Here is a 21,327-nt window from a genome sequence, read left to right as displayed (position 1 = left end):
ATCCAGAACTAAAAATAAATAAATAAATAAATGAATGAATAAATAAAAATAAATAAATAATCAAGATAAAATAACCCAAAAAACACCAAAACACCCTAAAAAGTAAATAAATAAATAAATAAATAAAAAATAAACTGTCTGCCTACCTGTTTTTTTTTCCTGTTTGTCTAAATGAAAAAAATAATAAATAAATAAACACCTGAAAACACTGCAAACACCCTAAAACACACACACACACACACACACACACACACACACAAAAATAAAACTCTACCAGTCTTTTTCTACTTACCTAAGTTAAAAAAAACATGGCCCCAACAGTACCCCTCAAAGCACCCCAAACACACCAAAACAGCCCCAAAACACCCAAAGGAACTTAGAAAACATGAAAAACCATACAATTCCCGTCTCTATCTGTCTAAAACACATCCCTGAAACACTGCAAACACCTAGAAACACACCGAAACACCCTCAAAGCAACCCACAACACCTGCAACACCCACCTATTAATATAATCAATCTGGGTCAACACCGCGTTCACCACCCGCACAGCATCACTCGGATCAGCGCCACTCAGGGAGCTTTGCCGCGCCCTTGCTAGGCTCTCCACCTCGTCGATCAGCACCACCACCAGTGCCATCGGGTCCTCCGCCAGCTCCACTATCTTGCTGAACATCCTCTGCACAAGCTTGCCACTCTGTTGGATTAGGTTAGGTTAGGTTGGGTTAGGTTAAGTTAGGTTAGGTTGGGTTAGGTTAGGTTAAGTTAGGTTAGGTTGGGTTAGGTTAGGTTAAGTTAGGTTGGGTTAAGTTAGGCTAGGTTAGGTTAAGTTAGGTTAGGTTGGGTTAGGTTAGGTTGGGTTAGGTTAAGTTAGGTTAGGTTAGGTTAGGTTGGGTTGATTTGGGTTAGATTAGGTTAGGTTGGGTTTATTTTGTTTTGTTTTGTTTTATTTGGACTGGTTTGGCTGTTTTTTTTTTTTTTCTTCTTGAGTTAGATTAGGTTCTTTTCCTTGAGTTACATTACATTAGGTTAGGTTCTTAAGCCAGGTTAGGTCAAGTTCTTCTAGTTACATTAAATTAGGTTAGTTTTTATTCCTCTTCTTTTTCTTTTTTCATGTAGGAGAGGCACCAACTGAGAGCAACAAGATCATAAAAATCAAAAGCTCCACTGAGGTGTCGGTCCCCACACAGTCAAAAGCAACCATCAAAAACTGAAGGATAAGTGTGTTGCAGTCTCCCTGTTCAAAGATTTCAAGTCACAGGAAAGAGGAAATACAGAAGCAGGCAGGGAGTTCCAGAGTTTACCAGAGAAAGGGATGAATGATTGAGAATACTGGTTAACTCTTGCATTAGTCCCCCTGGCTGGAAAGAGCAGAAATCCAAGTAAACTGCGGATAACAGGATTAACCCTTCACACTCGGTAACCACTAACACCCTTTTAATGTGTATATTTTCAGCCTCACATCCACAATGTTAATAATTTGTTTGTTATTATTATCACTATTGGTACCAGTATTAATAGCAAGAGTAGGAACAGTAATAGAAACAGCAGTGGTAGCGATTAGCAGAGAAACAGTGACAGCAGTAATAATAGTAAGAATAGCAGTAGTAGTAGTAGCAATAACAGAAAGTATAGCAACAGCAGCAGCAGTAGTAGTAGTAGTAGTAGTAGTAGTAGTAGTAGTAGTAGTAGTAGTAGTAGTAGTAGTAGTAGCTGCAGCAATAGCAGGACCAGTAACAACAACAACAACAACAACAACAACAACGTTACCTCAGAGAACCACTTAGAGAAGAGAGAGTGGGAGTTTATTTCCACCAGCTGTGCGTACTTGTAGCGTGGATCAAGGCGCACACTGAGCTTCTGTGCCAGGGCCTTGCACAGTGACGTCTTGCCTGCAGAAGGGGCAAAGGGGAGAGGGAAGAGAATCATTAAATTAAGATGCATTATTTGTGTAGTGTTTTCTATAATTATTGTGGTTTTAAAGGCAGATTTATTATTATTATTGTGTTTTTTCCTGAAGGAGGGGCAGAAGAAGGGAGGGAGGAGGAGAATCATTAGAACAACCCTTGCAAAATTAAGATATATTATATGTGTACTGTTTTCTATAATTATTGTGGTTTTAAAGGTAGATTTATTATCATTACTGTGTTTTTTTCCTGTAGGAGGGGCAGAAGAAAGGGAAGGATAAATATTATGAACACAACCTTTGCAAACTTAAGATATTGAAATTCTGAAGACAGATTTACTATTATCATCATTATTGTGTTATTTCCTAACTTAACACTCCTAACTACCATTCCCCACACCATCCCTAACTACTGTTCCTAACTCACCAGTGCCGGGGGGGCCATGAAGAAGCACCACTTTGTTCCACGGCACCACCACTCGGTCTGTGCCGCGGTCCGAGAACACCAGTGACGCCTCAACAAACTTCATTAGCTGAGAGGTAGTAATGGTGTTAGTGGTAGTGGTAGTAGTAGTAGTAGTAGTAGTAGTAGTAGTAGTAGTAGTAGTAGTAGTAGTAGTAGTAGCAGTAGTAATAGTAGTAGTAGTAGTAGTAGTAGTAGTAGTAGTAGTAGTAGTAGTAGTAGTAGTAGTAGTAGTAGTAGTAGTAGTGATGGTGATGCACAGTTATTATAATCACTATTATTATCATTACTACTACTATGGCCATTTCTTAACCTAGGGGTGCTGGAACCAATCTTAAGGCGGGTTGCCACACGCGCACTTTTTGGGCACGACGTGGCACGAGGTGAGTGCGCACCCAATTCGCGCCAACTCGTGCCCAACAGCGCGGCAGCTCGTGCAGACCTCTTGCCACCAAGTCGGGGAAGTCGAGGCAGGTGGCACGACGTCGCGTTAAAATTAAAACAGTTTCATTTTTTTTCCCGACGTGGTACGAAGTGGCGACGTCGGCCCCACCTCGTGCCATCACCTCGTGACACCTCGTACCCTGTTCGAGACACCTCGCGCCTATTGGCACGACGTCGCGCCTGGCGCGCAGTGGTGCGAGCTCGTGCTACCTGGGCGCGAGGTGTCACGAGGTGTGGTGCGGGGTGGTACGAGGTTAGTGCGAGGTGGGCGCGACGTTAGTCCGAGGTGGGCACGAAGTTAGCGCGAGGTGGTGGCGAGCTGTACTCGTATAATTGCCTCTCACGTGACCTGATCCAAGGGGTATATAAACAGCACCCGTGGGCCACATGGTCACTTATCTCGCAAACACAGACAGAAGAAGAACCCTCCCATCTCCAGCCAACCTTTCCAAGATGCCCAAGAAAGGCAAGCAGCAAGCACCACAGCAGGAGTCTTCCCCGAGTCTGCAGGAGGAAGAAACTGGTGATGTTCCTCCTGAGGTTCCTGACGACACTGACGTTCCTGATGTGGAAGTGGTGAAGGTACAACCTGTTGCTGGGCTCTCCAGGAAACGCACTCGGCCATCCAAGAAAGACGTTCAGGACTACCCCTTCAACGACGACCAACTGAGGGAGATAGCAAACTATGTCCAGTTGCATCCAGAGCTCTACGATAAGCGGAACGAGAAGTGGCTGAATCCGGCGTGGAAGGAGAGCCTCTGGAAGGACCTGGCCCAAACTTTCTCGGACTGTTCTCACCAGCAGGTGAAGAAGGTGGTGGACAAGAAGAGAACAGATTTTGGGAAAATCGAGAAGAGGGAGAGCAAGAGTGGATCAGCAGCCAGGCCGAGGACGCAGAGGGAGCAGAAGATCGTCGAGGTTTGGGCCTTCCTGGCAGGTCACATCGCCCACGAAAGTACGCACCCTAGTGATGACTTCGGCAGACAAGGTGACGATCAAGATTCCTCCAGCCATGAGTCTGTCCTATCGGCCCACTCAATTGCCAGGAGGAAGAGGAAGAAGGAACGGCAGGAGGAGGAACTATCCAGCCCACGATCCACCAAATCTACCCAGGAGAGCAGTGCCATCCAAGAACTACTCCAGAGTGCACAGCTGCTAGCTACACGAAAACCACCAGTCGAGGGACCTGACGCTGACATCCGGCAGTTTGTTGAATTTATGTACACTCGCCTGAAGAAGGTTTCCCCCATGCATCATGGAGTACTCTTCTCCAAGATCGCGTACATGATCAGCCTCATGGAGGAACCAGTGATGGCCAGGAGTGCTATTAAAGACCCGAGGAGGTTGCTGGATTCTGTGCCCATGCCACTAGGAGTTGCGAGCCCATCGCACCTGTGGCAGCCTCCTGCACCGCCTACTCTTGCTCCTGCTCCTCCTCCTCCTCCTCCAGTCTATCATCAGCCGCAGTACCAGCAGCCACATTACTCGCAGCCCCAATACCAACAACAACAGTACCAACAGCCTCAACAACAACAGTACCAACAGCCTCAACAACAATACCAGCCTCAACAATCAGAACAGCAACAGTTCCCTCAGCAGCCACAGCAGCAGCAGGTGCCCACCCCAATACAGTGGGAATCTATACTCGGCTGTTCACCGTCCCCCGTCAAGACCCTGCAGCACACAAGTACGACCACCAAACTCCAGGGCCAGAAGACGAAATCGCCGGCGAAAAAGGCCATAATGTCCCCCATGATCGAGACGCCGAAGGGCTACGAGGCGGAGGATAGCGACGAGTAAATGTAAACAAAATAAAAATGTATTGCATATAAAAATATGTTAAAATGTATGAAATAAATATGAAAAAAACAACTATATTTTTTCCCTTTTCATTTATAATATAAGTATGGATATAAAATAATAACTGGTAAAAGGAGACATTAAAAACACTTTTTTAATGTTTCCTTTTACCAGTAAAAAAAAATTATAAACTACAAACTGAATATAAATAATTGGGACATAAATGGTAAAAGAGAAAAAAAATATACTAAAACTTGGGAAGTTAAGAAATGGATTGAAAATTGAGGATTTGAAATGATAACAGATAAAAGGGAATAATGAAGAGTTGGTAATAAAGAACTTGGAAAATAATAACTGAATATATAAATAAGGTATTGAAATAATAACTGGTAAAAGGTAAAACACTTGGAAAATTAAATCAGAGAATCACACATGGAAAAGGTACTGTCCCCATAATATATATATATATATATATATATATATATATATATATATATATATATATATATATATATATATATATATATATATATATATATGAACATTTTATAGCTTTGATATATCCATCAAGTATAGATTTTATTTCAATGTCGTAAATATGAAAAATTCTTTGCTAAAATTTTAATCTTATAACCAGACAATCTTAACAATTTTAGACCAAAGTCTTATGTAATTAATAAATGAAGGTGTTTAATTATCCAGATTTGCCTATTACTTAATAAGTTAATAATTTTTGTAAACATTAAATTCATATTTAAAATTTTTTTTAACATATATTCTATTTTACTCTTATTTCCTTTCCCATTCCCTCCCACCCAAATATGATATTCCTATAATGTATATAGTTTATATTTTGGGATATAATTCAAAGTCAAGGAAGCTTAATCGGTTTCTTTATTATCAAATACACAGATAACATTTATTAACACAGCTTATATATATATATATATATATATATATATATATATATATATATATATATATATATATATATATATATATATATATATATATATATATATATATATATTATTTATTTATTTAATTATTGCTCCATCCTTTGTTCGTCTGCTGGTCGTCCTCTTGGATATACCATCCTTTCTTGCCAGGGAACTGCGCCTGCTTCTGATGCATAGTACAAAGCCAGGTAGTCTCGGACGGCCTTTGCTTCTCTCGTTGGATTTGTTCCCCGTCGAGTTTGGAGGCGTTGCATCAGATTTGGTATGTTCCTCCACGATCCATCAATCACGTTATGGTCACCATCTTCGCAGTCGACTTCTTGGGGATGGAAATTTGAGTAGCGGTCCAATATCAGGTTGTGCATCACACACCCACACATGGTGACAATTTTGACAACTGCAGGTCGTTGTAGCATGGTAGTGCCGAAGACTCTAAATCGTGACTGCAGGAGACCGAAAGCATTTTCCACCACACGACGGGCGCGAGACAACCTGTAGCTGAAGATTTTTTCTTCGTATACCTGGGATTGATGTGAGTAAGGTTTCATAAGCCAGGTCTTGAGGGCGAAGGCATCATCAGCAACAATGTGGAATGGGATTGGCGTGTCGTCACTCGGCAGGAAGCTGTGCTCTGGAAATCCCACTCGTTTCTGCGCGATGGCATCGTGAAGGGTGCACTTGAACCAAGTTCCTCCATCACCAGCACTTCCTTCAGCACCTACGTCGACGTACAGGAACTTGTAGTTTGCATCTGCGACGGCCATGAGGACAATGCTGTGGAACTTCTTGTAATTGAAGAACAGTGATCCTGCATGCCAGGGCCTCTTCACTCGAACATGCTTGCCATCCAGACCACCTCCACACTTGTGATAGTTCCACCTCTTTGAGAATCCTTCGGCAACTTGATTCCATTCTTCTGGAGTTCTTGGGCACTTGAGCACCTCAGGTTTGTATATGTCAATTATGGCCTGGCAGACTTTAGGTACGAATCTACAGATGGCGGTTTTGGAGACCCTGAAGCTGTATTGCAGACTCGTATATGAATCGCCGGATGCCAGGAATTGGAGGGTGACAGCCAACTTCAACCCCACTGACAGGGGCTCTCTCATTCTGGTGGCTTTTTTGGCGAGGATTGGAGTAAGCCGGTCCACCATCTCTCTGAAAAGTTCAGGTTTGATGCGGAGGAAGTTCTTGTAGCCCTTGGTGTCTTCTCGGTTGAGCTCCTGCAGCAGGTGGTGAAAATCGCCATGCATCGATCGTCTCGTAAGCCATTCACGGCACCATATTGTTCTGGGTCTTCTTGCTCGTGGCTGGGGTGGCACGGGAGGTTGCTGTAGACGTCTTCTTTGCAGCAGCAATGCAGCAGCCACCATCAGGATTCCTGCCATCAGTACTTGAGCCTCTTGTCTGTAGTTTTCTTCCTCCATCTTCCCTGCTTGCCAGTCTAGCTTTGAGTGACTTGATCATCATTCCCCACCCTTTATATACCGCTTGGGAGGCGCTGCAAATATTGGACGCATCCTCACAACACCCCGTGACATATCGTGACAGTACATCGGCAACAACCTCGTAATTAATTAAAATGCCTGTGCGACCCCTCAAAACGGGTCGTCGGGTTGGGCCACACCTCGTGTGCACGTCGCGATGACCTCGTGCCCACGTCGTGATCACCTCGTGTCACGTCTCGCAACACCTCGTGCCCAGATCGGGCTCACCTCGTGCCACATCGCCACACCCTTGCGCGCAATGTACCCGACGTCTCTGTTTCTGTACTGTTTCTACTCGCGGTGTGGCGCGCACTCACCTCGTGCCACGTCGTGCCCAAAAAGTGCGCGTGTGGCAACCTACCTTTACAGGGCACTACACACATGGCAGTACAGCACCAGTTCCTCAGGAGGGATGAAAGAGCAATGACCTTACTCTCTGATAAGCATGCAGCACATCTCATCTGATAAACTTCCGAGCCTCTTTCCTCAACTACTAATACATTTCAGCATAGAATGAGCGTTGGTATGGTATGGTTTAATTCTGCAGGATGACCAAAGTAACAGACTGAACCGCCCTCCTCTCTCTGCTGTCTTTCTTACAGTACTCTTTGTAGCTACATGACAGCCAGAGGTAGGGGTGCTGGAGTGCTTAGACTAGACAGAGGGTGCTGAGATCAGGAAAGGTGGAGAAACTGTGTGTTTAAAGAATCCAATATCCCTTATGAGGATCTAACACCCTTTAAAAAGAATTCAATACCCTTAAAGAAGAATTCAACACCCTTTAAGATAATCTAACACCCTTTAAGAAGAATCTAATGCCCTTAAAGAGAATTAAATACCCATAAAGAATAACTGAACACCCTATAAGGAGAATCTGACACCCAACATTCCTAACACCCTTTAAAACAAACCCAACATTCTTAACACTCTTTAAAACAAAACCCAAACAATCTAAGACCCTTTAAGAGAATCAGACACCCTTTAACACAACCCAACACCACAAACCTGCTCCTTTATCATGGAATCGTACACCAGTGCCTCCCACAGCCCCTCAAACTCCACAGCAGGCAGGACCCAGTGTGTGGCAGCTGGGATTGAGGAGCTGTCACCCTCGCCTGTAGCTCCCCCTGGACCCAGCTCCTCTGTACTGGGCCCAAATGTTTCCAAGGTGTAAACATGATACTGGTGTTGCACTGTGCTTGGCTCCACGTGCTGGGGACATGGCGGGTTAGGTTACGTCAGGCAAAGTAGAAGATAAAACAAATACACAATAAACTAATACTAGATGAAAGGCAAAATGAACGTAAAAAAAACTAAAAAACTAAAGAAAATAAAAATAAAATTGAACAAACACATACACACGCACCTTTTTCTCTGGGTGTCCCTCCACCTCACACACCCTGATTCCCTCCACATGGGTGCTCAGGTCCGGGGGCAGGTCGGTGAGTAGGCCACCTGTGGTGATGGTGCGCAGGCCCTCCAGGTGGCGCTGCACTGCCTCCGCTATGCTGTGTGTCGACCACTGGCTGCAGGAGAGGTTAGGTTAGGTTAGGTTTGTTTAAGTCAGGTAATGTTAGGTTAGGTTAGGTTTGTTTAGGTTAGGTAATGTTTGGTTAGTGTCCTTAAGTGGGGTCCAAGTTTACACACACACACACACACACACACACACACACACACACACACATACACCGAACACAGCGACATCTTTGTGTCAAGAACGTTTTAATAATGTTTTAATAGTATTTTTACATTCACTATTAAACTCCCCAATCTCGGCTGACATTTAGTTAAGGTCAGATTTCATTTGTCTTACTGCACTTTTACTTTACAAATCACAATTAAGACGTTTCCCAGGAAGTGCTGTGATCAGTTTAGGTGTGGGCTGGCTGTGTGTGTGTGTGTGTGTGTGTGTGTGTGTGTGTGTGTGTGTGTGTGTGTGTGTGTGTGTGTGTGTGTGTGTGTGTGTGTGTGTGTGTGTGTGTGTTTGCTTCAGTGTGCAGAAACCAAGAGCCATAGGTTGCTGTTTCCTAATTGGGCTATTTTCTGGAGTGCTGGCTTGCTAAACATTGCAGTGTGACACATGCAACTCTTTAGGCTGCTAAAAGTGGCCCTCGGCTTTCTTGTTTAATTTTTCTTTTTATTTATTTATTTATTTACTTATTTTTATGTATCGCCTTCAATCTTTCTACACATGTAAGTAGGTATCTTAGCTACAAGCCATTAAAGTTTCATGTAAATTGATGCAGAATTTCAATATCAGTACTCCTCACTTAATGCCAATGTGGTCTGCAGTACTGAAGAAGTCAGACCGCCCTGTTCCGGATGGTTCTGAGCATATAACATGTCAGAAATACTAACGTTTGTCTCTTCTCCCCTCATCCCTTTACAATCTTGGGGACTCATAGTGGAGTTTATGGGCAGGGAACACAATGAAGGAAATCCTACTGACCTGACCTAACCTGATCTATCCTAACTTCATCTAACCTAACCTGACCTAACTTAATCTAACCTAACCTAAAGTAACCTGACCTTATCAACACTATCCTAACCTAACTGGTTTACCCTGGTGAGGGGGTGTTCGTTCGTGCGTGTGTATGTCACATCTGTTGGCAAGCGTGAAATTGTTCACGGTGATTGGTTCCTTTGTTTGAGAATGCAGCTGCTGGCCAATTAAAACATGAGGGATTAATTTAGCCAATGACAGCGCTTTACTTCATCCTGAGGAGGGAGAAGCGCTCAATTTGAAATATTTGAGTTAGTGCGAGGAAGAAGTCTGTCCGCGGTGGGTGTTGCTGCCATTATTTCCAGCGCATCGCCACATTTTGTGAAGAGAAACAAGGTGACCACTTCTTATTCATTTCTCTGCCTTGCCAGTTAGGTTAGGTGAATTTCGTTAGGTTAGGTTAAGTTAGTTTAAATAAAACACTAATGATTTATGGGAAAAACAACATGGAGATTACCACAAAACCAACCATAAACTATCAGAAAAAAATATCTTTGTTGAGAATAGAGGGACTGGTGCAAGAGTGAATATTTGCCAAACTTTCTCAGTAACCACACTCAAAAACAAGACTCCTAAATGTGTAGAGCATTATGGTCCTCCTAAAATAACACCATGGCCAGTGACCTAACCTACCATTACCTAATATAACTGGGATGACTGACCCCACCTGGAAAACCCCTAAAAGGATGGGGGTGCTTCTCCCCAACCTTATACTTACGTTTTAGGTGTATTTAAGGACATATGTGAAAGAATGGACGAGAATATACCAGTAATGAGGCCGGGGAGAAACGCCAGAAAATTACCGATATAAGAACTAATGATTTGAGAAAAGAAAAAAAAGTAATTTTAAACAAGCTGAAAACTAACAGAAAAAAAAAAAAAAAAAAAAAAAAAATATATATATATATATATATATATAATATATATATATATATATATATATATATATATATATATATATATATATATATATATATATATATATATATAATATATATAATATATATAAAAAAAATATATATATATATATATATATATATATATATATATATATATATATATATATATATATATATATATATATATATATATATATATATATATATATATATATATATGTATTGTTTCATTCGGAATAAAGAGACTGGTGAAAGAGTAACAAATATTTATCTAGGTTACGTCGGGACCAGATATTCTACACATCAGTCAAAATCCAAACACCCGAAACACGAAAGTTCTCCCTCACACACACTCTCTCCCCTTCCGTTTCTTAGTGATAATAGCGTCCTTTCTTGCTATTTTAAAGGCGCTTCTTGCCCAGATACACTCACCTGGACCTGAATTTCCTCACTTCTACGTGTAATTTGGGTCTGCGCGCAATGTTCATGGCGAATCTTGGTGTTTTTGGTCAATGTTTACACGTGCAGATTTGAAACTTCCTTCGGGATGCCACAAGATCCTGCTTGCTCTTGATCTTGAACTTACAGGAGACCCAGGATTCCTTCCATGCCTTTGCATCGGCACCCCTGTGAAAAAAAAAGACAAACAGAAAAAGGCATATAATTATACAGCATTTATCACAAAAACTAGGCCCTACATCTAGCACATCACTCCCTCACAGTTTCAATCATCCTTTCATTCGTCTCCCCACACAGTCCCAGCAGCAACGCCATCCATTCCCTTCCTGTCTTCACTCTAGCATGCCCCAGTTCCCTCAGCACCACTTGCATCATCTCATCCCTGTCTCTGGCATACTTCACACACTCCAGCGCCACATGCTCCACCGTCTCATCCTCTCCCATGGCACACATCTGGCACTTTGCTGCGGGACTCAGACCATCTGTAACTCCTTGCATTTACATCCATGCACTGTGCCCTCGCTCGGAAGAGATCACCACCCAGGCTTCCCTCATACCACTTTTCATACACTGGGACCTCTTTCGTTCTATACCACTTTAAAGTATTATTTTGTTCCATCTTATTCTTCCATTCACTCAGTCCCACACGTTTCACTACTGTGCCTATTTCACTTTTCCACTTCCTTACATACCATTCTAAGCCCTCTCCATTTCTGACGACCATACTTCTGTCACTCTCAACATGCCTCCCCTCACAACACTAAAAAGCCCAGCAAATTTCCAAGCCACTCTTTACTACCATGTTAACACACTTCTTCCCCCACCTGTTACTCCTAACATTCCACAGAAACACCTTCCTCACCAGTCTCGCATCATCCATTCGCTCTAATCTAGCTTTGTACCTCAAGGTTGCTTTTGCATGTCTCTAAAAGTACTCCATGCCATGTCCCCTCTCAAGGCCTCTATTGCCGCATACCTTGGTGCATTCAGTGCCATCCTTGCTATTCTATTCTGTCCCACTTTTAACTTCTCTAATTCATTCTCATTCCACAGTCACATCCATACCATACACAATGCTCGGAACAGCCACGCTCTTCTAAACTTCTCGCAGCACGTCATATTCGCTTTCAATCCTTGCTGCACTTCCTAGACAACCCACCCACTGGTTCACCATGCTTATCTTTCCATTATTTTCCTTCACACAGCCATTCGGACTCATCCACATTCCCAGGTACAGTAGAAACCCATTTAGCGCGAGAATTAGGTGGATGAATGTGGTCGCGCTAACTGAATTCGCGCTAATTGAATAAAGTAACAAATATGAAAGAAAAAATATTTGGTGCACACGAGGGTCTGACTTTTGGGTTCAATAATTACTCAAAATAATCATTCACATAAAAACTACTTACCTTTCTTCTATCGGGGCACTATTATCTAGGTGATGGCGTTGTGAGGCTGCTGCAGGATCAATGAGAAGTAGATCCCGTTGCCACCTCATTGCTGCTGTCTCCATTATCACTGTCACTGTTACTGGCAGCTTGATCTCTTATCAAGTTTTCTGCCTCTTGTAAAACACCCTCAAATCAAAGGAAGTCCACTCCATCACTATCCTCAGCACTGGGAGCGAGTCCTGGCGTTGGTGGTGGTGGTGGTGTGGCTGCAGCAGGAGTGCGTGTGAACACCTTGTTACGTGTGCCGTCTCATTCATTTTTTTTTTTTTTTAATGCAGGTCTGTATAATAACGCATTACTTTATCCTGCTGATGCACCATTTCTGTTATGCGAACACTGCAGTTTTCATTTTCTGTGATGCACTCTTTAAAGGTGTCAACCCCAGCCAATATTATGGTCAGCTGGTGGATGGTGAGTTCGCCAGGCGGTGGTGGAGCTTCTACCGCCTTGCCTTGTTTTTCATTCTTATCCATGTTGTAGATGCAGTCAGGATGAAACTTGCCTTCATCAATCATTTCTTTGAGGATGCTGGAAAATTCATCTGCTGCACTGACATCGGCACTGGCAGTTTCACCTGAGTAGCCAAGTTTCCTTATTTCCTTGCGTTTAAGGAAACGATGCAGCCATCCATTGAAGGCATGAAAGTTACCCCCATGAACATTTGTCTTGTAACAAATCACCTCATAAAAGCACTTCGCTTGTTGTTTGAACTGACGTTTATCCACGGAACTGCCTTCTTTTCTTTCCTATCAATCCAAACAGCAAGGAATCTCTCCATTTTTATCAGTATCTCATCCCAGGCTCGCTTGCGATAATCAAACTGATAAGTTACGAATGCTTTAACAGATGCTTTGATTTAATTTTTTTTCTTTCATATTGTTCTCACAGTCGATTCACTAAGGCCTAATGCACGGCCTATTGCAGAATTGCCCTGGCTTTCCTCTTTGCGTTTTACAACTCAAGCGACTTGCGCTTTCCTGTATCTTGCCCAGGCATTATCACTTTGCAGAATACCTCCAAACACTGCAGCACTATTTCAACACGTGTAGTGCTGTGCCACAAGGATCACGCAGTCGCAAGTGGTACACACGACAGACACTTAAGCACTCATTGTTCACCCTTACAGACTACTGTGATAAGGAACACAATCCACAATAGTGGTGGTCGGTGTACGCCTCAGTAGCGTGGGCAGACCAGCGTGACTGCGTGAGAGACTGAGACCACGTGGGAAATGGTGGGAGGGGCGGCTGTGTTGTGGTGGGAGGCAGGCAAGCAGCAGGCCACTCTGTTGATACGCTTCAGGTACCGCGCATCAAGGTGGCTGGGTGCAATTTTCAAAATTCAGTCGTGGTGGCCGTTTGCGCTAACTGAGGCTTTCGCGCTGATTAATTTTTTCCTTGGTAGATGATGGCTTGCGGTAATCGCGGTTCGCGCTAATTGATCTCGTGCTAAGTGGGGCTCTGCTGTACTTGTATTCATCTGTCTGTTGCAACTCATTCCCTCCCAGTCTCCACAATGAATTCTGCCTATTCACACATTTCTTCACTTCCTCCCTGTGGATTCTTTTATTCATCACATTCGATCCTTCCTCTCCAGTGTTATGCACCCTTCTCTCACATCAAGTACCTCACCTACACCTCCAATTTCTTCACGGAACTCTTTAATTGCCCTTCTCATTTCTTCCCTGTCACCACTGCCCCATTCATCTTCAGGCTCTCCACATTCTCAGTCTGGCATTTTCTCACTCCTCAGGAGTCCGAAAGGCTTGCATTTTCTGCTCTACTTATTTAATTATTTTAGGTGTTATGTTCAGTGTCTTATGTATTTTTGTATCTTTAAATTATGGAGCATATTTCTAAGTGTTTAATTTTGATGTGGTTGGAGAGTTTTTATTTATCATATCTATTTATGTATTAATTTTGTTTATTTATTTAAATTTATTGCTATAAACTTTTCAACAAAAAATACAATACTAATTCCTTTTTTTGTCTCATCTATACAAGTAATTATATATACAGTGCTCATGTTGAGAGAGAGAGAGAGAGAGAGAGAGAGAGAGAGAGAGAGAGAGAGAGAGAGAGAGAGAGAGAGAGAGAGAGAGAGAGAGAGAGAGAGAGAGAGAGAGAGAGAGAGAGAGAGAGAGAGAGAGAGAGAGAAAGTTGTAGCCAAAAAATTATGAAAAACAACAAATCTCATCAGATCATAATAAACTTTCTTAAACTATCAAAAACACTTAATAAAAAGTATCAAATCACAAAATAAATAACAAAAGGTCCTGAAATGTTCAAATGTCATCATCATCATCATCATGACCAAGGGCACAGCTGGCAGCAGTGCAGGAGTAAAGACAAGGGCACAGCTGGCAGCAGTGCAGGAGTAAAGACAAGGGCACAGTGATGCAGGGCCAGTCATCACCAAACAAGCACACAGACAACATAACCTAACCTAACGTGTGAAGGAGAGACAAAAAGAAACAAACACAACACTTGAGGCAAGGAGAGAGAGGGGCTGCCTCACTACAATATATTCCTGTAGCTGAGGCCCTGTATACTACACCTGGTGAATACACAAACACTTGAGGCAAGGAGAGAGAGGGGCTGCCTCACTACAATATATTCCTGTAGCTGAGGCCCTGTATACTACACCTGGTGAATACACAAACACTTGAGGCAAGGAGAGAGAGGGGCTGCCTCACTACAATATATTCCTGTAGCTGAGGCCCTGTATACTACACCTGGTGAATACACAAACACTTGAGGCAAGGAGAGAGAGGGGCTGCCTCACTACAATATATTCCTGTAGCTGAGGCCCTGTATACTACACCTGGTGAATACACAAACACTTGAGGCAAGGAGAGAGAGGGGCTGCCTCACTACAATATATTCCTGTAGCTGAGGCCCTGTATACTACACCTGGTGAATACACAAACACTTGAGGCAAGGAGAGAGAGGGGCTGCCTCACTACAATATATTCCTGTAGCTGAGGCCCTGTATACTACACCTGGTGAATACACAAACAAAGGTTTACCGCACACACACATTTATTGAAAGTCACACCTGCACTGCCAAAAAAACAAATGCTGGGGCCATGACTCCCCCACACCACCACACCACCACCACACAAAAGTGCTGGAGCCATGACTCCCCCACACCACCACCACCACCACCTCCACCACCACCACACAAAACTGCTGGGGCCATGACTCCCCCACACCACCACCACACAAAACTGCTGGGGCCATGACTCCCCCACACCACCACCACCACCACCACCACACAAAAATGCTGGGGCCATGACTCCCTCACAGCACACACAGGCACAGCCACCACCACCACCACCACCACCACCACCACCACGGGTACAGGTGTGGCCCCATGTGTCCACACACCACCACCTCAGAAGTGGATCTTCACGTGCTGGGCAATCTCAGCCTTTGTCTTGAAACACTTGCCACAAACATCACACTCGAACTCCCTCATCCCAGTGTGTCTGAAGGTATGTTTATTGAGACGAGAAATGGTAGGAAATCTTTTGCCACACTCATCACACTCATAATTTCTAACACCACTGTGTGTCAGGGTGTGTGTGTTGAGGGAAGACTTGTGGGTAAATTTCTTCCCACACTCACCACACTCATAATTTCTAACACCACTGTGTGTCAGGGTGTGTGTGGTGAGGGAAGACTTGTGGGTAAATTTCTTCCCACACTCACCACACTCATAATTTCTAACACCACTGTGTGTCAGGGTGTGTGTGTTGAGGTTAGACTTGTGGGTAAATTTCTTCCCACACTCATCACACTCATAATTTCTAACACCACTGTGTGTCAGGGTGTGTGTGGTGAGGTTAGACTTGTGGATAAATTTCTTCCCACACTCATCACACTCATAATTTCTAACACCACTGTGTGTCAGGGTGTGTCTGGTGAGGTGAGACTTGCGGATAAATTTCTTCCCACACTCATCACACTCATAATTTCTAACACCACTGTGTGTCAGGGTGTGTGAGGTGAGGGAAGACTTGTGGGTAAATTTCTTCCCACACTCATCACACTCATAATTTCTAACACCACTGTGTGTCAGGGTGTGTGAGGTGAGGGAAGACTTGTGGGTAAATTTCTTCCCACACTCATCACACTCATAATTTCTAACACCACTGTGTGTCAGGGTGTGTGAGGTGAGGGAAGACTTGTGGGTAAATTTCTTCCCACACTTATCACACTCATAATTTCTAACACCACTGTGTGTCAGGGTGTGTGAGGTGAGGGAATACTTGTGGGTAAATTTCTCCCCACACTCATCACACTCATAATTTCTAACACCACTGTGTGTCAGGGTGTGTCTGGTGAGGTGAGACTTGCGGATAAATTTCTTCCCACACTCATCACACTCATAATTTCTAACACCACTGTGTGTCAGGGTGTGTCTGGTGAGGTGAGACTTGTGGATAAATTTCTTCCCACACTCATCACACTCATAATTTTTAACACCACTGTGTGTCAGGGTGTGTCTGGTGAGGTGAGACTTGCGGATAAATTTCTTCCCACACTCACCACACTCATAATTTCTAACACCACTGTGTGTCAGGGTGTGGTACTTAAGGCCTTGTCTGGATACAAAAGTTTTGTCACACTGCTGGCACTCAAACTTGCTCTCTCCTCTGTGGACAGAGCTGCCTGCCTCCAGGTGATTCTTGCCACCACACCTGCACCACCCCACACCTGAGGCTGGCTGCTGCTGCTGCTGCTGCTGCCGCTGTTGCCGCCGCCGCCGGCCGCTCATGCTGCTGCCCGGCCTTACGACCTCCACCGCAGCACCACTCCCGCCAGCACACGCCGCGTCCAGTCCTGCAGGGACCCTCGGGGAAGCCAGACAGCCGTCAGTGCCAGGCAGGGCGGCGGCCTGGATGCTGGCCTGGTCTGTGGAGCAGGGAAGAGTGGTGGCCATTACAAACTGTACCCACGTCTCAGAAAGAGCCATTTCTGCAAGCACCGACCAACGTGATGCCGTCTTTGTCACTTGTGGGACGGGTCAAGTCACAAACCCTTCAGTAATTGTCAACTACACACACACACACACACACACACACACACACACACACACACACACACACACACACACACACACACACACACACACACACACACACACAGAGACATACTCACAATAGGGGCAAGAATGGTACAGCCTCAGGAGTGAACCAGGGACATCTAAGCACAGTGCAGCACAGCGGTGCACAGGTCTCCCCTCTCTCTCACAGCAAGTGCCTGGAAGAGTGCATCACCTTGGGTCAGTGGTTCTTAACCCTTGGGTCACAGCCCAAAGTTGGGTCACCCACCCACACTTCACTGGGTCGTCAAGGACACAAACACAGTTTTTCCCCAGTATAGTTATTCAAAATGTTATTACAGTATTAGTGCTGTGTACAGAATACTTACTGTTCAAAATGTTATCATAGTATTAATGCTGTGTACAGAATACTTACTGTTCAAAATGTTATCACAGTATTAATGCTGTGTACAGAATACTTACTGTTCAAAATGTTATCACAGTATTAATGCTGTGTACAGAATACTTACTGTTCAAAATGTTATCACAGTATTAATGCTGTGTACAGAATACCTAACTCATTAACATCTAAGGCTAACCAAATCATGCACACAGACAATTTAACTGAGGTGGAGAGAGAGAGAGAGAGAGAGAGAGAGAGAGAGAGAGAGAGAGAGAGAGAGAGAGAGAGAGAGAGAGAGAGAGAGAGAGAGAGAGAGAGAGAGAGAGAGAGAGAGAGAGAGAGAGAGAGAGAGAGAGAGAGAAATCACATTTATCCCCGGCCTTTCAACATAATTTGAATTTAAATGGAGTGTTTGTGGGAACTGTCATTCCAACAGCAAGGTTAGTGGTGATGGGAATGAATTAAATTAGAGGGTAACAATCCACCGCAACAAGTGGATCCAGCAACGAGGGTCCGGGTGGAGCAGATTCACCACTCCGGAGCAAAGCGACATCATTCCGCTCAACCTCCACCTTAGAGGCCTAACCAAACTAGCTAACTTAACCTAACTAAAGTAGCTAACCTAACCTAACCAAACCTAACTTAACCTAACCTAACCTAGACTAACTTAACCTAACCAAACTAACTTAACCAAACGTAACTTAACTTAACCTAACTAACCTAACCTGACTAAATTAACCTAAACTAGCCAAATAAAACATAACCAAACTAACTTAACCTAACTAAACTACCTAACCTAACCTAACCAAACGTAACTTAACCAAACCTGCTCTCGTGCCCACGCTCTTGAATCTTCCGAGTTTTCCACCATCTGGCTACGACTACAGTGTCATTCTCATACTAAATTTATCTGTGCTGTATACCTCTCTCCTAACTCCTCTGACTATAAGAAATTCTTTGACTACGTAACTTCCAAAGTGGAGCACATTCTGACCCTCTTCCCTTTTGCAGAGATCTCCATTCTTGGAGACTTCAATGTTCACCACCAGCTTTGGCTTTCCTCTCCCTTCACTGACCATCCTGGTGAACTAGCCTACAACTTTGCTATCCTCCATGACCTAGAGCAATTGGTACAACACCCTACTCGTATTCCTGACCGTCTTGGAGATACGCCCAACATTCTTGACCTTTTCCTGACCTCTAATCCTTCTGCTTATGCTGTCACCCTTTCTTCTCCGTCGGGCTCCTCCGATCACAATCTCATATCTTTATCTTGTCCTATCACTCCAATCACTGCCTGCTTCTGTATTTCCACCTTCCTATGACTTGAATTCCTTCAAGAGGGAGGTTTCAAGACATTTATCCACCAATTTTTGACCACTGCTTTCACCCTTTTATGGGACTGGCATTTCAGTGGGCATTTTTTTTATTAGATTTTTGTTGCCCTTGGCCAGTATCCTTCCTACATAAAAAAAAAAAAAAAAAAAAAACTAACCACACAAACCAAACTAACTTAACCTAACCTAACTAAAGTCACCTAAGCTAACTGGCAAGGCAGAGAAATGAATAAGAAGTGGTCACCTTGTTTCTCTTCACAAAATGTGGCGGTGCGCTGGAAATAATGGCAGCAACAGACAGACTTCTTCCTCGCACTAACTCAAATATTTCAAATTGAGCGCTTCTCCCTCCTCAGGATGAAGTAAAGCGCTGTCATTGGATAAATTAATCCCTCATGTTTTAAATGGCCAGCAGCTGCATTCTCAAACAAAGGAACCAATCACCGTGAACAATTTCACGCTTGCCAACAGATGTGACATACACACGCACGAACGAACACCCCCTCACCAGGGTAGACCAGTGCCCTTCTCTGATAAGAAGGGTAAGGAAAGCCACGTTAATACTGGGGAAACAGTAAAATACCGTAAGGTTTGGCGCACCTGCAGATCCGCGCTGCCCTTACATTCATCTGAAATAACCTCTACCTGTCTATTCATATGTCAAGAAAGGGTAGCCATCCAGGTGAGTCAAGCAGGTGAGTGAGTCCAAACATCTCCCGTCTTTTCCTCTTTCCGCAACTTCCTCCCTCAGTGGGGAAATAAGAAAAGTTTGTTGTCCCGTCCCCCCGCCCTCCCCTAGAGTACTTATCAGCCAGCCTTCTGCCAGTGACCCTTTATATGTCAGATGTAAACTTGAACACGGCTAGTGAAGGTTAGGCTGAGGCAGGAGCAGATATTCTACACATTAACCAAAATCCAAACACACGAGATCCCCGAAGTTCTCCCTAAACACACCGCTCCCTCCCCTTCTGTTTCTTGTGGTGGTAACAGCGTCCATTCTTGCCATTTTAAGGCGATTTTTGGCCAGACACACTCACCTGGACTTCCTTTCCCTTACTTCTACTAGTAATTTTGGTGTGGGCGTCGCGTTCATGAGAATTTTGGTGTTTTTTGGTCAATGTTTACACGTGCAACTTCAAACCTTCCTTCGGGACGCCATGAGATTCTGTTAGGCTCGTTTATTATTCAGCGATGCCAGATTGTTTTGGCAATATTATCGTACTACACAGGTTGAAATTACTTTACTTCTGGTAAAATTATCGCTCATATGTAATTATTCCGAATATTATGCAAAACTGCCACTTTCCAAATACAGCAGACTTTAGGTTTTATATATATATATATATATATATATATATATATATATATATATATATATATATATATATATATATATATATATATATATATATATATATATATATATATATATATATATATATATATATATATATACATATATATACATATCTATATATATCTATATATCTATATATATATATATATATATATATAGAGAGAGAGAGAGAGAGAGAGAGAGAGAGAGAGAGAGAGAGAGAGAGAGAGAGAGAGAGAGAGAGAGAGAGAGAGAGAGAGAGAGTAATGAAAAAAACAACAATGCCCTTAACAAACAAAACACTTTCCTAAATACATATCATTAATAATTGGAGAAAAACTACAGGACACTTCGTTAAGTTGTTTACTTACTATGTAGGAGATTACTGGTCTTGTTCTTCTATATATGTTACAGTCAATACCTGAATCCAGACAATTTGTAAAGTGTAAAGTTATTTTTTCAGGCAATTTGTGAACTGCCTAACCTAACCTAACCTAACCTAACCTAACCTAACCTAACCTAACCAGGCAGTTCACAAATTGCCTGAAAAAATAAGTCACTTTACAAATTGTCTGGATTCAGGTATTGACTGTAACATATATACATCCGGCACGTCGTCAGCAGCCCCGGCACTCTCTTCATTGGAGGAATATAGCACGCTTGATGTCATGTTTTTTATCATTGACTTTGATTGATGGCTTGAAGGTCGTACAGTCACTGCTGGATGTGGAAGCAACACACTGCTTCGCTAGGATGATGTCTCTTACGGTTTCTGTTATTAGCTTATTTCTGTCTTTTGTTTTCACACGGTTTACACTAGAGAAGCAGCGC

At 43.2% G+C, this 21,327-nt stretch overlaps 2 protein-coding genes across 2 annotated transcripts in view; both read right to left on the bottom strand.

Annotated features, from left to right (window-relative positions):
- LOC135095966 (pachytene checkpoint protein 2 homolog) overlaps positions 1-14,355 on the bottom strand; it is an 18,083-nt gene extending 3,728 nt beyond the window's left edge. Inside the window, exons 1-7 of the mRNA XM_063997117.1 lie at positions 12,330-14,355; positions 10,894-11,088; positions 8,426-8,585; positions 8,065-8,271; positions 2,334-2,439; positions 1,771-1,892; positions 504-697 (exon numbers count right to left, since the gene is read on the bottom strand). Coding sequence (XP_063853187.1) covers positions 504-697; positions 1,771-1,892; positions 2,334-2,439; positions 8,065-8,271; positions 8,426-8,585; positions 10,894-10,949 — 845 coding nt within the window. The 5' untranslated portion in view covers positions 10,950-11,088; positions 12,330-14,355. The remainder of the gene's footprint in view (positions 1-503; positions 698-1,770; positions 1,893-2,333; positions 2,440-8,064; positions 8,272-8,425; positions 8,586-10,893; positions 11,089-12,329) is intronic.
- Positions 14,356-14,471: 116 nt separating this feature from the next.
- Positions 14,472-19,563, bottom strand: LOC135095965 (zinc finger protein 33B-like). Its single transcript, XM_063997116.1, has 2 exons — positions 17,537-19,563; positions 14,472-17,290 (listed from the first exon to the last, which is right to left on the bottom strand). The coding sequence occupies exon 2, from the start codon at positions 17,151-17,153 to the stop codon at positions 15,768-15,770; it is 1,386 nt and encodes a 461-aa protein (XP_063853186.1). The 5' UTR covers positions 17,154-17,290; positions 17,537-19,563; the 3' UTR covers positions 14,472-15,767.
- Positions 19,564-21,327: the final 1,764 nt, after the last annotated feature.

Source organism: Scylla paramamosain, unplaced genomic scaffold (assembly GCF_035594125.1).
Source record: "Scylla paramamosain isolate STU-SP2022 unplaced genomic scaffold, ASM3559412v1 Contig2, whole genome shotgun sequence".
Taxonomy (NCBI): Eukaryota; Metazoa; Arthropoda; class Malacostraca; order Decapoda; family Portunidae; genus Scylla; species Scylla paramamosain.
The sequence above is the reverse complement of the archived record's forward strand: the minus strand, read 5'-3'. Positions and strand labels throughout refer to the sequence as shown.